We start from the raw sequence: 14632 nt of genomic DNA, 5'->3' as shown, positions 1-14632 counted from the left end.
CTCAAGTATTTATTCAAAGAATGAATGAAACAAAACTCTAAAATATTGATTTCATAATGTTGGATTAGATATTTTGAATAGAAATATTTCATTCTAAAAGTTCATCTACAAATCAAGTCTAGAGTATCCTTTCCTTGCTTGGGGGGAAAACAAAATGTCCAGAGCACTGGCTTTCACTACCACAACCGACACGCCCCTCTCAGCAATGGAGAAGCACTGCGGTTATTTTATTTATTTATTTTTTTGAGGAAGATTAGCCCTGAGCTAACTACTGCCAATCCTCCCCTTTTTGCTGAGGAAGACTGGCCCTGAGCTAACATCCGTGCCCATCTTCCTCCACTTTATATGTGGGACGCCTACCACAGCATGGCTTTTGCCAAGCGGGGCCATGTCCGCACCCGGGATCCGAACTGGTGAACCCCGGGCCGCCGAGAAGCGGAACGTGTGAACTTTGCTGCGCCACCGCGCCGGCCCCAACATTGCAGTTATTAATGGAAGTGTATCAGACCCAAGAATCAGCACCCAGCATGGTGCATGGCCCACAGCAGATGCTTAACACATCTCTGTTGAATGAAGCCCTGGCACAAAACAAAGAGTGCAAGCTCTAGACCCTGAAGACCCGGCTAGCGAAATCGTGTGCAAGTCAATTAACTTCCTGCATCTCAGCATCTTCATTTATAAATTAAAATGAATGCTTATTTCATGTCTTACTGCTGTGGAGACTCAGAACAAACATGGACGCATTCTACATACTATAAGCTCTAGACAAACACCACTGGATATTGTGGGCTTTGTTACCTGGAATGAGTGAACAAAGTTAAGGACTTGTAGAGAGAGTTTTCTACTGGAATGTAAGAGGTTTTGAAGGCTGAAAAAAAGAGAGGAAAAGTTTAAAACAAACATATAGACAAGAACTAATATTTTACAGAAGTTTAATTTTAGCAATTTAAATGAATTTATATATGTATATATACCCTGATTAATCACAAAAAAATTTTTAAACAATTTCAGTGTTCTCATCAATGAAATTTCTGCCTGTTTTAATAATACAGGCTAACAGTGCACAAAAAGACCATTTTGAAATAAAATATCACATATAACCAAAATCAAAAAGTTACCATTTAAAAAAAAGCTTAAACTATTAGCAAATATAAATGTTAAGTGAAAGAAAACTTGTAAAATAAAAATGTGGGCACTTTGAGGGATGGCACTTATAATACAAACTTCAAATACCCAAGTTAAGTTTAAAACACATCCTGATAAAAAGTCTGAAAGATTTAACATTCATCAACCCACCTAAATTAAATATTTTTGAAATAGTAAATTGGTAACAATTATAGCAGCAATCTTTAAAGTGTATGTAGTATTTTTACTTTTTATTCAGGTTTGTTATTTTATTTTCAGAGGATAGTTGTTAAAATTATTTGTCAATTAAGGACTTTTAATCTCCTGATATACGTTACATTAAGCCAATTAAATGAATTACTTATTATTCAACTTTGTTTTTCTAAAGTCAAGAAGACCTGAGAATATTCTCTCTCCAAGGCAGCCACCATGAGAATCACATTCAATGATAGTCTTTTCTGCTAACCAAGAGTCTCAGAACCTTTACAACCCTGCCATTTATCAGCTGCCCTCAATGGATCAGAGTTGGCATATGAGATGAAACCTACACATCATCTCTGATATGTAATACATGCTCATTTTAGGAAACGTGGAAATTGAAGAAAATTTAGAAAGTCAGCCATAATTCTACCACAGAGATAATCACTATTAACATAACATAATTCAGCATGTTAAGAGAAGTACACAGGAGAAATTTTCTATAGACATTTACATATTAAAAAAACGAGGTTCATATTCTCATAAGCATGCCCATTTTACCATACCCTCACCAAATCTGGGTAACTAAGTAAATAAAATTATGATTAACCAAAATGTGCCCCAAATATCTGCATGTGCCTAATTTCTGAGGAACTAAAGTTTAATTCTGAAAAATATAGCAAAACCCTTAAACTAGCAATCATCACTCAATCAACTAATATACGCAAGGCAATTACCATGTTCATGTGTGGAATAAAAGAAAGTAAGATATAGCAACTATTACTGAGAGCTTAAAAATCTCACAGATGAAAAGATAACAATGAATATAAACCCTTACCTCTCTTTTCTGCAAAGACCATGTGTAGCAATTTTTCTACAAACTTTCCGGTTTAATTCAGAACTAAACAGTGGAATTCCAAAGCACAGCTCCAGAGGAACCCAATCTGCTTCTGTTGTGGCAACTACAAAAGGATATACAGAGTCATTAAGTACATATATTCATATATATTACGACTGACCAGAGTTTCTTAACTGTGGTCCAGATAATCTCACAGATTCCTCCCAGCCCCACTGACATCCATCAAGGGGGTAGCAGGGGAGAGGCCTCAGAGGGGGTCAGTGAATCTCTGAAACAGGAAAGACTGTTTTCTGAGTACGTACACGCTTCTGGGGAGAAGGTACATAGCTGTCATCAGATGCTCAAAGTGGTCTCTTACCCAAAAAAAGGTATTGCAAGACAGCTATAAGATTAGAGAATTATGTAGCCAAAATATTTAACACAGGAAACCTGAAACTTGTCACTATTCTCAGGTAATATTTTTATAATACTTTAATTATTATTCTAAATATATAAAAATGTTCCCTAGAAAATACTTATTAAAAGGCCCATTATGGACAAGAGTAGACAAATGACCGAACAAAAGAATTAAAACTCAAAAATTAGTCTAAGGTTGCAAATAATTTCTAAAACTTGACCAGAGTTTTGCTTTGTTGCTGAATCTATAGCTGCTTCTTCAATGACCATTTCAAATGACTCTGTACTCCCATTCACATCCGAGCCAGAGGCCAAATCAGGTTCTCCTGATAATTAAAGGACAGACACAGTATTAGAATTGTAGCAGTTGGCATAAGTTGTCAATAAATCAGTCCTAACATAAAAGACGTCAGGCAACAGAAATGACACTGGAAAACAATGACTAGTCTTTAGCCTAAAGCAGTGGTTTTCAACTGGGGGGCAATTTTGTCCCCCAAGGAACACTGGCAACGTTTGGAGACATGTTCGAGTGTCATGAACGGGGAGAGGGGTGCTACTGGTATCTAGGGATGCTGAACACCCTACAATACATAGGGCAGCCCCCACACCAAAAGAATTATTCAGCTCAGAACATAAACAGTGCTGAGGTTGTGAAACCCTGGCCTAAAGAAACAAGGATTCAAAGGCAGAACACAAGTTTAGACTTTCACTAAGATGATTACTCAAGTCATTTCTACCCCCATGGAAATATGCAGTCTGATTACGTCATTCCTCTTCATAATTCGTTTGACTCCCTGTATCTTTCAGCATATAAGATCCTCCAAGATCTGCTGGATCTACCGACTTCACTATTCTCATCTACTACTGCTCAACAAATCCTTTCTTGGGGCCAAGATGAGCTACTCTATTGCCTGATTCCCTCTGCCAGAAAGGCTGCTACCCTCCAAATAAACAACAATCATCTCTGTGTAGTTAACTCCTCATTTTTCAAAATTCAGTTCAAACTTTACCTTCTCTAAGAGGCCTTCTCTGATAGCTCAACTGGGCTGAGATATGCCTTCTCTCTCCTACTGCATGCAGTCTTTTAACACTACACAGTAGGCTGATTTACTTGCTTGTCTCTTGTTGTAGGGTTTTATTCCTCAGGTCTTACTAATTTAAGTATCTCCAGCACCTCAGCAGGTATTCCATAAATGTTTGTGGAAGGAATGAAATAAAACATGACAGCTGTAGCAGACATGCATGGAAATGACTGCCTAACCTATACTCCTCTCCTCTGGAAAAGGTCCGTGATACCTGGCAGTCACTGTTGAAAGCTACCCCACTCCCTGGCCAAAGGCAAATGGACCAGGAGTGGATACCTAACCCAAAGGGAGCCAATCCAACCCACTGGATGGCCAGTGATCAATCACAGTGTCTCAGGACTTCAAACGAAGAGGCAGAAGGAACATATCAAGCAATGACAGACACTTGAATTGAAAGGTTTCCTAGAGTCACAGACCAGAGCTGGCACCATGGCAACCAAAGCTACACACAAGCCAAAACTGCCAGAGCAGAAACAATCTGTAAGCATGAGAAGGTGATTTGAAAATGAATTTTTTAATTAAAAAGAATGAAAAAGGTACGCAAAGAAAATCAGCTGTTGTCAATAAGCAAGATAGGGTGGAGACAGAAGAAGAATGAGGCCAGGAAGGCTAGGCAGGAAATGGTTGTAATAATACACCTTCAAAGTATCAAGACTCAGACTAGAAGGGCAGTTCTAGGGAATTAAAAAAGAAGAGAGAAGGGAAGAAATGGATACGAGAGGCATTTCTAAAGTCTAATTCACAGAACTTGGAAACTAACTGGACAGAGTGGAAAAGGAGGAGGACGAGACAAAGATACAATTTTCGGCCTGCGCAACTGAGACAACGGGGCCTTTGACAGAAAAAGGAAGTCTGAAAGGGAAAAACTGTTCATTCTATTTTAGAAACATTTTTACAAAGAATCTAAAGTTTTGAAACCATCACCCCACAAAGGGTGATTTTTGAATTAAAGCCTATAAATATAGACATGACAGGAAAGGGCTAAAACCAATAACCGTTCTGTATTCCAGTCCCAGGTCACTTCTTTAGTCATGCACTTGATATTTTCTCCATTTGAACAACTGCTATTTGTCCAACTCATGTCACAGAATATTTTCTCATCCTCCAGTGGAAAAAACATTAAAGTATTAAATAATTCGACATCTTCACAAAGGTCTCTCTGCTTTTTAAATGTTAAGATTGTGATACACTCGATACTTTAATTATTATTCTAAATATATAAAAATGTTCCCTAGAAAATACTTATTAAAAGGCCCATTATGGACAAGAGCAGACAAATGACCGATTAATGAAAAGAACCCAACTATCGGCTAACCTCTCTCATCGGAAGCATCACTGAGTTTTCTGTTTGCAAGCTGGCTAGAAGCATTCAGCATGGTGACATATCCACAAAAATGCTGCAAGTCCACTTTGTTCCTTAATATTTGCAGCGCCTGATGAACACCCATATTGACACGAGTAAACTCTAAGAACAAAGAGTTGACATCACATTATGAGTAAAAAGTTCTATAAAATAACACAACACCAAAAGCTTAAACATCCTTTTCTTTTATTAAACAATTCTTAGAACTACTTTTATACTTTAATCTATCAAGACTGATTCCAGTGAAGAAACATCTGTGAATGTAAAAGGATGGAGTACACTGTAACATATTTACAGCCTTCAGGAGGCATCTGCTTATCAGAACAAATTACCTGCTAAGTAAGCAAACAGAGCCAGTCAGTGGCAAATTCTCTAGACTTCTCTTTGTGTTCTCTTCTGCCTCAAATGCTTAGTTGGTGGGTTTCTACCAGGAAATGTACTAAATACACAGTAAAGTTTTTAAAAATTTAAGAAAAGTAAAATTATTCTTATTAAAACTAAAGCTAACAATGTACTTGAAAATATATCCCTAATAAACTATTTAAACATCAGCTCAAGTTCTCATAAATATGTGATCTTATAAAAGAGAAAGATGCTCTATACACAAATACGAAGACTCCTCTTCTTCATAATTCACACAATCATCTCCCAAGGCAGGAGATCTATCAATCTGTTGTTGAGATTTTATAAATTTTAAGATCCTATTGTCACTATCCTATATCTTCAGGTGAACATTTTTTCCATAGAATGTATAGAGTATGAGAGGATGAAACAGCAAAGTTTAGTTGCAAAGAAGTACTTATTTCTGAATAGGGGCTGTTTTTCGGAAGAGAAAACTCTCTTCTCCAAATTTTGTACACATTTATTCACAATAGCCAAAAGAGCACTTAATTTCAAACGAGGCTTTTGCAGTCTAGCCATGTGAAAAGGAGAAAGATATTTATAAAAATTTTCCTTTTTATAAAAGGAAGAGGGAAAGGGAGAGGGGGGAGGGGACAGTATTGACTAACGCTTTGGAAGAACAGTAAGCTCTTCTATGAATTAACCTAAGTTAAATTACTTGAACCATTCACTGCTCTCTCTAAAAACCCAAGCAACATGGCTCTAAGAACCAGAAAAATAGATTACACAACAGCAGGTGGCATGGAGTGGGAAGCGCAAGTAGTACATAAATAGATGTAAGTTTTAATTGCACAGTCTTTTCCTTTTGATTACATATACCTTCTTAATATTCAACAGAGAAAAGGTATCTTCTATATTAGACAAAAGGAAGAATGAATTGGCTTTTATAGAAATTCTTTGAGCATCTTTCATCAACTGTACACGGCTCACATCAAATTCTAGAAAGACAGAACATTAAACAGGGCATTCCCCCTTGATTCTAACTAGCTTAATTTAGCTTAAACTCTGCAATCCACTCAAATCCTCTCTAATAGCAAAAATAAAATTTAACAGCAAAAACAAATGCTCAAACAGGAAATACATGTAAGTGCTCTGTAACTGTAAAGTAATACAATGCTCATTCACATCCATTTCTAAATTACCTAAAAAAGCTCCTGAAAAAAACAGTATGTAACATTGGGAAAAAAATCAACTTTCTAAGAATAAAATCTTCCTTGTGACTTGCCTTCTGCTCCAACCTCCAAATAAATCAACAGTAAAAGGAAACTAAAAGGCTAAACATATAGAGACCCAGTCTTCCATCTAGGCAGATAGCTACTTATCCTCTTCATCTCCCAGGCAGACTAGTATTTCTTCAAACATCCTAAATGAGTCTTATTCTATCTGCTCTGTATGGGAAAAGGCACAATAGGTAACTACCTTTTGCCAAAACTCTTTAAAAGCAGAATGGTAAGACCCTAGAACTTAAAAATTTTAGAATTCACTTCCTGCTATGTTTCCACCAAATTGTTGACAAAGATTAAGATAGGGAGGTCGAAAGGATACAATTCAAAAGTAAGGTACCTCCTTGTAGTTCTGTTTCATCAAATGGGAATGGTATGTGGACAGTTTCTCCTATCCCATGCAAACCATGGCCCTAAACAGGAAGAAACACAAGTTGAAAGGTATATGAAAAACCTGTATTTCCAGTAACAGATACTCAAACAATAAATATTGTGCCATGTGATGGTATATTCTACATTAATACTCCATCAAAATGCTGTCAACAATTCTCTAGTTTTCTCCAGCAAGCAAAGACAATCTTAAGTGCATACTAACCTATAAGGCAATGTGTTTCAAACTGAGTGCATGAACTAACGAAAAGAAAGGAGTCTGATTTAACAGGTAACTCAGGTGTTAGCCATGCGAAGACTGAATGAGATCAAGTGCACTCGCCCAAGGGTTGGCTGTAGTTCATCACCCAGCATACCATGGACTAGGAGCGCAAGACTCAAAGACCTGCACTGGAGGACATAGATGCAAAATTACCTGCTCTAACATTATCATTATGTGTAACTGGAAACAACCAGAATGTCCATCAGCAGGGGACTGGTTAAATAAATTAAGCTGCGCACTGTGAATGTAGCTGCAAAAAAGGAAGAGGAAGTTCTCTACAAACTGAAATGGAAAGACCTCCAACTGCTAAGCGGAAAAAGCCTCGGCATATCAGTGTGTGACTGCTTGTATATGGATAAGCAAACTCTAGAAAGCACAGGAGAAACTAAAAAATGTGGTTATCTGACATGCAGGAAAGACGGGGAGTGGGAGCTGGGTAGACAGTGTTGGAAGGGCATGATACTTTTCTCTGTGCATCTTCGAAGTGTTTTATTTCAAATCACGTGAATGTACTATCAATTTAAAAATTAAATTAAAAAAAAAATCTACGAGGCTAACCACCCCACAAGAATGTTACAAATAATTTAGTTTGATCCACCACAATTAATGTCATTCATCCCAATTTTGTTAAAGATTTTTGTATTTAAAGCCCTAAATCTTTTGGTTTTACAGGTGTGTAAGAATAATAAGCATGAACAATTTAATCTTATGTTCATATGCGTTTAGTATCATTATAATAGAAAATTTAAATTAACACTGGGGATCTACACATTTTTTCCCCTTTAAAAGAGACATTATTCAAATTCAAGATACTGTGACATAAAAGAAAAAATTTCAGAGAAAAATTACACTCATTTAGTTGGTTCATATGACAACTTGAATATGTTTCTGACAGCTCACTTCTATTCCATTGATACGTTTATGATTTAAACGCTAAAAAAGATAGTTATAATAAAAGCATGATTTTAATCAAAATCTTGTTTTAAGTTCCAACAAAGTGAATTTTTCCCATAAAATATAATAAAGGAGGCATTTTTTTTAAGCAAAAGTAAAACTCCTTAACAAACACTTAAAGACTCCTTTCACTCTATTACCACCACTGCCGCACAGCTAGGATTTTTTGAGATCTTCCTATGTGCTAAACACAGAACTATGCATTTCACGTGGATGATCTTCTCAGTCATTCTTTTCAACAACTTTATAAAGATAGAAAATTTTATTACCTCCAGTTTTCAGGAGAAGTCCCTGAAGTTGAAGGAGGATATATGACTTGCCCAAGATTACTACAAGCGGTGGGATCAAGATCTGAATTTAAGCAGTCTGATTTCAGCCGATGTCTGACCCACTCTATTACGCTCTCTCCCACCACCACCCCTACTGCACATTTTCCTCTTTAATGCATCCTCTCTCATGGTTTCAACTACCATCTCTGTGCTGACGCTGACACACAAGTCAATCTCTCCTGTTCAATCTCTCATTTGAATTTCAGAATATTTTCAATTACCTACTAGATATCTCCTCCACCCAAATGTCCCACAGGTACCTTATCCTCAACAAGCCCAAAACACAACACATCATCTGCCCCCATAAACTGGCTCTTCCTCCTGTATTCTCTCACGTAGTGATATCACCATTCTTCCACCTTCACAAGCCAAACGCCCCAGGAACCATTCTCTTCCTCTTCTCACAGCTTTCTCAGACATGGGATCGATTCTATTAATTTTATACTTGTAATAATTCTTTAGTCTGTTTCTTCCTTTCAGTTCTTATGACCATTCCCTGATCTGGGCTGTCTTCATCTCTTATCCGGACTCCTACACTGAATCCTAATTGTTCTTCTTGCTTCAGGTATCTCTCCCCACCTAACCATTCTCAACAGTCTCCAGGTTGATCTTCCAAAAACACAACTGACCATGTTAATCCCCTGCTCAGCACCCTTTACTGGGTGCCATCCATCTCTAGGGAGAAGTCTAAGCACTACAGCAGGACAGTTAAGGAAGACCACACGCCAAGGACTGCCTATTTCTTCAGACTCATCTCCAACCACCATCCCATCACACTGCAACTCACCCCTCAAAAACACCTAGCAGCTTACAGGCCCAGCATGTGCTCCCACTTCACATTCCTATTCATTATTCAACACTCACTCAATGAGCAGCTACTATGAGCCAGGCTCTGTTTTAGGCACCAGGGAAATAGCCACAAAGAAAGAGAAAAAAATCTCTGCCAAGAGAGTTATTCATGCTGACCTCTCTCCTGGCCTTGCTCTCTTCTAAATCATCCTTTTATACTCAGCCTGGGTCTCATCTTCTCTAAGGAGCTTCCCTGAAGCCCTTCTCCTTGCCCCAAGGCTGGACTTGGTACTTCTCCTTAATGCTTCCACTGTTTAATTCTATTCAACACTCAGCAAAAAGCTGAAACTAACTGCTCATGCAACTTTTCCCACCAGACTTAAGTTCCTTGAAGACAGGGATCATGTCTTATTTATATAAGCACGCTAATTAGCACAAAATATGGCACATACAATTGAGAGTTGAATGAAATTAATGAAATCTTTACTGAGAACCTATTATGTACCAGAAAGTGCACAGCACACTTCACACACGCCTTATCATTTCATTCTCTCAACAATCCTATGACTATAAACGGCTTACCTCACCATTAGCTGTTACTATTATTTTGTTGTTGTTGTTATACAATAGATATTACCATCTCCATCTTACACATGGAAAACTAAGTATAAGAGAAGTACCTTCAAAATGTCACACACCACTTCACACTCGCTGGGGTGGTTATAATAAAAAGAGATAATAGTAAGTGCTGGAGGGAACATAAAATGGTACAGCAATTTGGGAAAACAGTCTGGCAGTTCCTTCAAGAATTTAAACATAGAGTTGCCTCATGACCCAGCATTTGCTGGTCCTAGACATATACCCAAAAGAAATGAAAAGATGTCCACACAAAAACCTGTACATGAACACTTCTCACAGTGATTATTACTATTTACAACAGCTGAAAAGTGGAAGCAACCCACATGTCCATCAACCCATGAATGGATAAACAAAATGTGGTATATCCACGAGGGAATATTATGTGGCCATAAAAAGGAATGCAGAACTGATACATGCTACATGATGAACCTTGAAAACATTCTGCTAAGTGAAAGAACCCAGTGACAAAAAGACCACATACATGATTCCGTGTATATGAAACGCCCAGAACAGGCATTCTAGAGAGACAGCAAGCACACTAGTGTTACTGGGCTGGGGAGAGGCAGGGAATAGTAGAATAGAGGAGTTAGAACGAACGATACAGGAAAACATTGTAAAACTGAGTGTGGTGATGGCTGTAGATATCTATGAATACACTAAAAACCAGTGAACTATACAATTTAAATTAGTGAACTGTATGGTATGTGAATTATATCTCAATAAAGCTACTACTAAAAATAAAATAGGGCCACCTAGGCAGCAGGCTGGAATTCAAGCTGGGTCTACCTTCCAAGTCCATGTTGTTTCTACTACTCCCACAGTGCCAGGCAAAGGCCAGGACTAAACCCAGATCTCTGATTCCTTACGTTTCAGCTTTACAAATTTCAAATTACAGACATCTGATTGCAACTCAGCAGAAAGTTAGACAAATTATTATCTTTAAAAATCTAAAACTGATTGTTTCAAAGAAGGTACTTACCTGAATTAAAACCGCCGAATGTGTTAAAGCATCATTCAACATCGTGAGCACATTTGATGTAGGAACTACCCCAGGATCATGACCCCAAGAAGTTATTAATAACCGATCATAACCCTATGAGAAAGAAATGAATATAAGACAACACAGCATTTAGAAATAAGAAACAAATTAAGAAGGTTATCCATAATACTGCTTACCAATTTCTACCCTCCTCAAAAATAATTTAAGAAAACGAAAAGCCCTTGCACAACATACCTGGAATATATCTGGCAGTTTTCGAAGCCTTGTACCTTTGGACAGTAAAAGAGATGGTGGTCCTTGCCTGGTGATGTGGTAAATGTACAGTTTAAACCAGACAGAACTGACTTCCGGGATAGCTGGTCCAATATGCTATAATCATAAAACAGGTAAGATAAGGTTGCTAACACTTATCTAAAGAAGCCAAATTTCACAAGTGACCAAGTATAGTCTTATAAACAGCTAATGCCTCATATAAATGTTAACTGCTATTATCCTTACAAAAATAAATTTTAAACGCTCCATTCAAACAGTTTCAGTTTTACACTGGAATTGAGAAAGCACGTCTTACCACTGCAATTAAGAGCATGGACTCTGGAGAAGATTACTGAGAGGTGAATCTTGGCTTTACCCCCTCAGCCACATCACCTTAAGGTTACTTCAGCTCTCTTGTGCCTCATTTTGCTCATTTGTAATATGACAACAAAATACTTACCTCAGGAGGATATTTTTAAGGTTGTTCAAAAGGTTAAACACAGCACCTGGTACATATTGAGCTCTATATCAAAGTGTTAGCTATTATCCTCATTAATCATATGCCATTTTTCACAAAAGGGACTATCTAACCTTCCATCCATCTCACCATTCATTTAGACAGTTCAAGGATTCCTACTATGCCTAGAGGTTGTGTTAAAGAGGAAGGGGGGCGGGGCACAAAGAATTATAAGGAAAAAGTTGGTAAGTGCAAATCCTGTCCAGTCCTGTTGAACAGAGGACGAAATGGGGTGAGGAGGGTACGCTCACTGAGGCAGCAAGGTCAGCACAGGCAATAGAATCAACCTTGCACAAGAATCTCTTCCTCTCTTCTACACCACTAAACCTTGCACATCTAGGAAACCTGGCAGGACGCAGCACTGAAGAACAGTAACACAATCCCCACTCTTTGAAAATCGTGGAGGCCATAGCATCCTTGCTAAGTATCCAAATAAATGCAACTGGTTTAGCTTTAAAAAGTAAAAGACCAGAAGTCATTCTCACAAGTAAATTTTAAAGATAACAAGAGTTCTAGCTTTCAAGCATAATCTTTTCAGCTTATTTAGCATCATGGCTCCACTTCTAAAACATTTCATTTTTCCTAATTAAATTTATCTTATCCCTGAAGGCGATCCAGGCTTCCTTCTTAGAGCACCCAAGGACGTTCTCTTTAATAGCCTGTATTCATGAGGAAAATTTTAATCTAATATGTCACGAGTCACTAGATGATATAGAAATTAAATATACCAATTATATCTCACAGATCGAACATCTTACAACAGCATAAAATACAAAACTGCTTTCTGAGTCGATGATTTTAATATTTGGTATCTGCAAATGAGCATTAACACAATTACACTGCTAGAGCTCTTCTTCCAGTTGCCAAGAGAGGGATGAATGGCAACATGGGCGATCTTCGAGCGGGTCCTTACCTGAGGGGCGCAGCTGCTGACGGGCCGGATTTCGTTGGTGAGAGGAGCCATGGAAACGAGCAGTGTGTAATTTTTGTTTAGAACTCTGCTGCAAGTTGCAGGGTCCAGACCAAGAAGGCTTTCACAGCGTAAGAGATCCAGAGGAAAACCTGAATTATGATCAACCATACACACAGAATGAAAGACTGACAACATGAAATAAAATGTCTAAGATGAGATAATGACAACTGCCTTGAGATTTAAAACATTTTTGTAAGGTAGAATATCTCTACTAAAAAGTGCCAAATTTCCTAGGAGACCACTAAGACACTTTAGGATTTAATGCTAGAAGTCTTTACTCTCCGGTCCGGAAAGAGAACTGTCTCCTAGGGCTTCTTCAGGCTACCTTTTTCTCTAGGAACATGGTGCTGCTTTACCTTCCTCCCTTCTCCATCCCCAGCCACAACATGGCAGTGGCACATTAAGTGCCTCGGGAAAGCTGTGTCCTTCCCTCCCCTAATTTCCAATCTCTACAAAGAACGTCACGGTCCAGTTCTGAAGTTACCACAGGGGCATTCCTCACTTAGAAATACGTGCCACAGACTGGTGGTCCATCAAGCATGAACTCACTCAGCATGCAACAGATTTTAAGTGTTCCCATTCTTAATCCTTTTGAAAATACCATTCCTATTGCTGTCTAAAAAGAGATATTTGAAACTTCAGAAGATCAAGTTAGCCCTTCTCTCCCTCTAAGCAAGAATGAATCTAAAAACACATATGGCCTGCTGAAACGGCCTAGAAGCACTGAACACAACTGACACCAGGATCTTGGTCTTTAGTGCTTTTCACCAGTAAACCAAACCAGGCTCCTAGGAGAAAAGACTGACTCCAGAGCTGGAGCAGAAGTAGAAGATAATATAAAATGAGATGTGTTGTGAAGAGAAGAGATGAGATGAGATTAGTTTTGCCAGAAAGTAAGGAATTACTCCTCAAAATAAATTTTTTTTAAAAGATGAAGGTACGGCACCAGGGGAGAGGAGCCCATTGACAAAATCTAAGACAATCGTAGCACAGAAATAATTAAGAGACAGTGATGACTAATTATCAACCACTGAGAAAAGAGAAATTTCTAAGTCTATACTGAGAATATTAAAGAAAGCCTAGTCCCAACTGTCAAATGAGGAAGAAGTGCTGGAGTCGGAAAAAAATGATCAATTTGCAACGACCAGAGTAAAGAATGGCTCATGCAAGAATCGTCAATGGATGCTAAATCTAGGAGAAAACACTGATGAGAAGTAGGATATTTGCAGGGTCTTAGAATGTCTCCCCACAGATCGCTTATTCGTTGAGGGGGGGGAAATAGTTTATGTATACAGTGGAGAAATAAGGAAACACAATAACTGGTGACCAAAATTAACATCACAAGGAGAGAAGCTTAACCGAAGTTTAGTTAACAAGCATTTTGTTCTGCTTGATCAGTGGGGACAAGCAGTTCAGCTAACTGCTTATGAGGCAAAGGGAAGTGGGAGAGTCTGTGTCTGGCCTCTCAGAGGTAAACAAGGGGGCACCCATGAACCCTAAGTTACATGGGGAAAGGGTGGGTCCTTGCACTGAGCCCTTTTCCAAAACACACAAGAGTGAGGATATTTCTTAACCTTCAGGTAAAACTCAACATTGTCAATGTCAGGTAGAGAAAACGTTTAATGAATACTAAGATAAGGAAGGAGGGAACCCTAAAGGGTTGACGGTGGTTAGAACAAGATTTTTACAACGGTGATTGCTTTTCTACAAATGTGATTTGATTTATCAACATTTCCACAGTACTGACTGCCAAATTACAAACAGCAGCTTTTATGTCTGACTTGTACTGATCCTAGCAGAAAGATGTCTTTTTAAAGACAAATATCTGAAAAAAATCACGCTTCTAAAATGAAAAAGAATTAGACGACGCATTGTT

General features: G+C 38.2%; 1 protein-coding gene across 2 annotated transcripts in view; it reads right to left on the bottom strand.

Moving 5' to 3' along the window:
- The window catches only part of FAM91A1 (family with sequence similarity 91 member A1), a 45213-nt gene that overhangs the window by 4360 nt on the left and 26221 nt on the right, over positions 1 to 14632 (bottom strand). For both annotated transcript variants that reach the window (XM_070632008.1, XM_070632010.1), the window contains exons 16-23: positions 12697 to 12845; positions 11249 to 11383; positions 10994 to 11107; positions 6992 to 7064; positions 4979 to 5128; positions 2800 to 2904; positions 2162 to 2285; positions 799 to 868 (exon numbers count right to left, since the gene is read on the bottom strand). In XM_070632008.1, coding sequence (XP_070488109.1) covers positions 799 to 868; positions 2162 to 2285; positions 2800 to 2904; positions 4979 to 5128; positions 6992 to 7064; positions 10994 to 11107; positions 11249 to 11383; positions 12697 to 12845 — 920 coding nt within the window. The remainder of the gene's footprint in view (positions 1 to 798; positions 869 to 2161; positions 2286 to 2799; positions 2905 to 4978; positions 5129 to 6991; positions 7065 to 10993; positions 11108 to 11248; positions 11384 to 12696; positions 12846 to 14632) is intronic.

The sequence above is a fragment of the Equus przewalskii genome, chromosome 8, assembly GCF_037783145.1.
Source record: "Equus przewalskii isolate Varuska chromosome 8, EquPr2, whole genome shotgun sequence".
NCBI classification, from domain to species: domain Eukaryota; kingdom Metazoa; phylum Chordata; class Mammalia; order Perissodactyla; family Equidae; genus Equus; species Equus przewalskii.
This window is presented reverse-complemented; position numbering and strand designations above follow the sequence as displayed.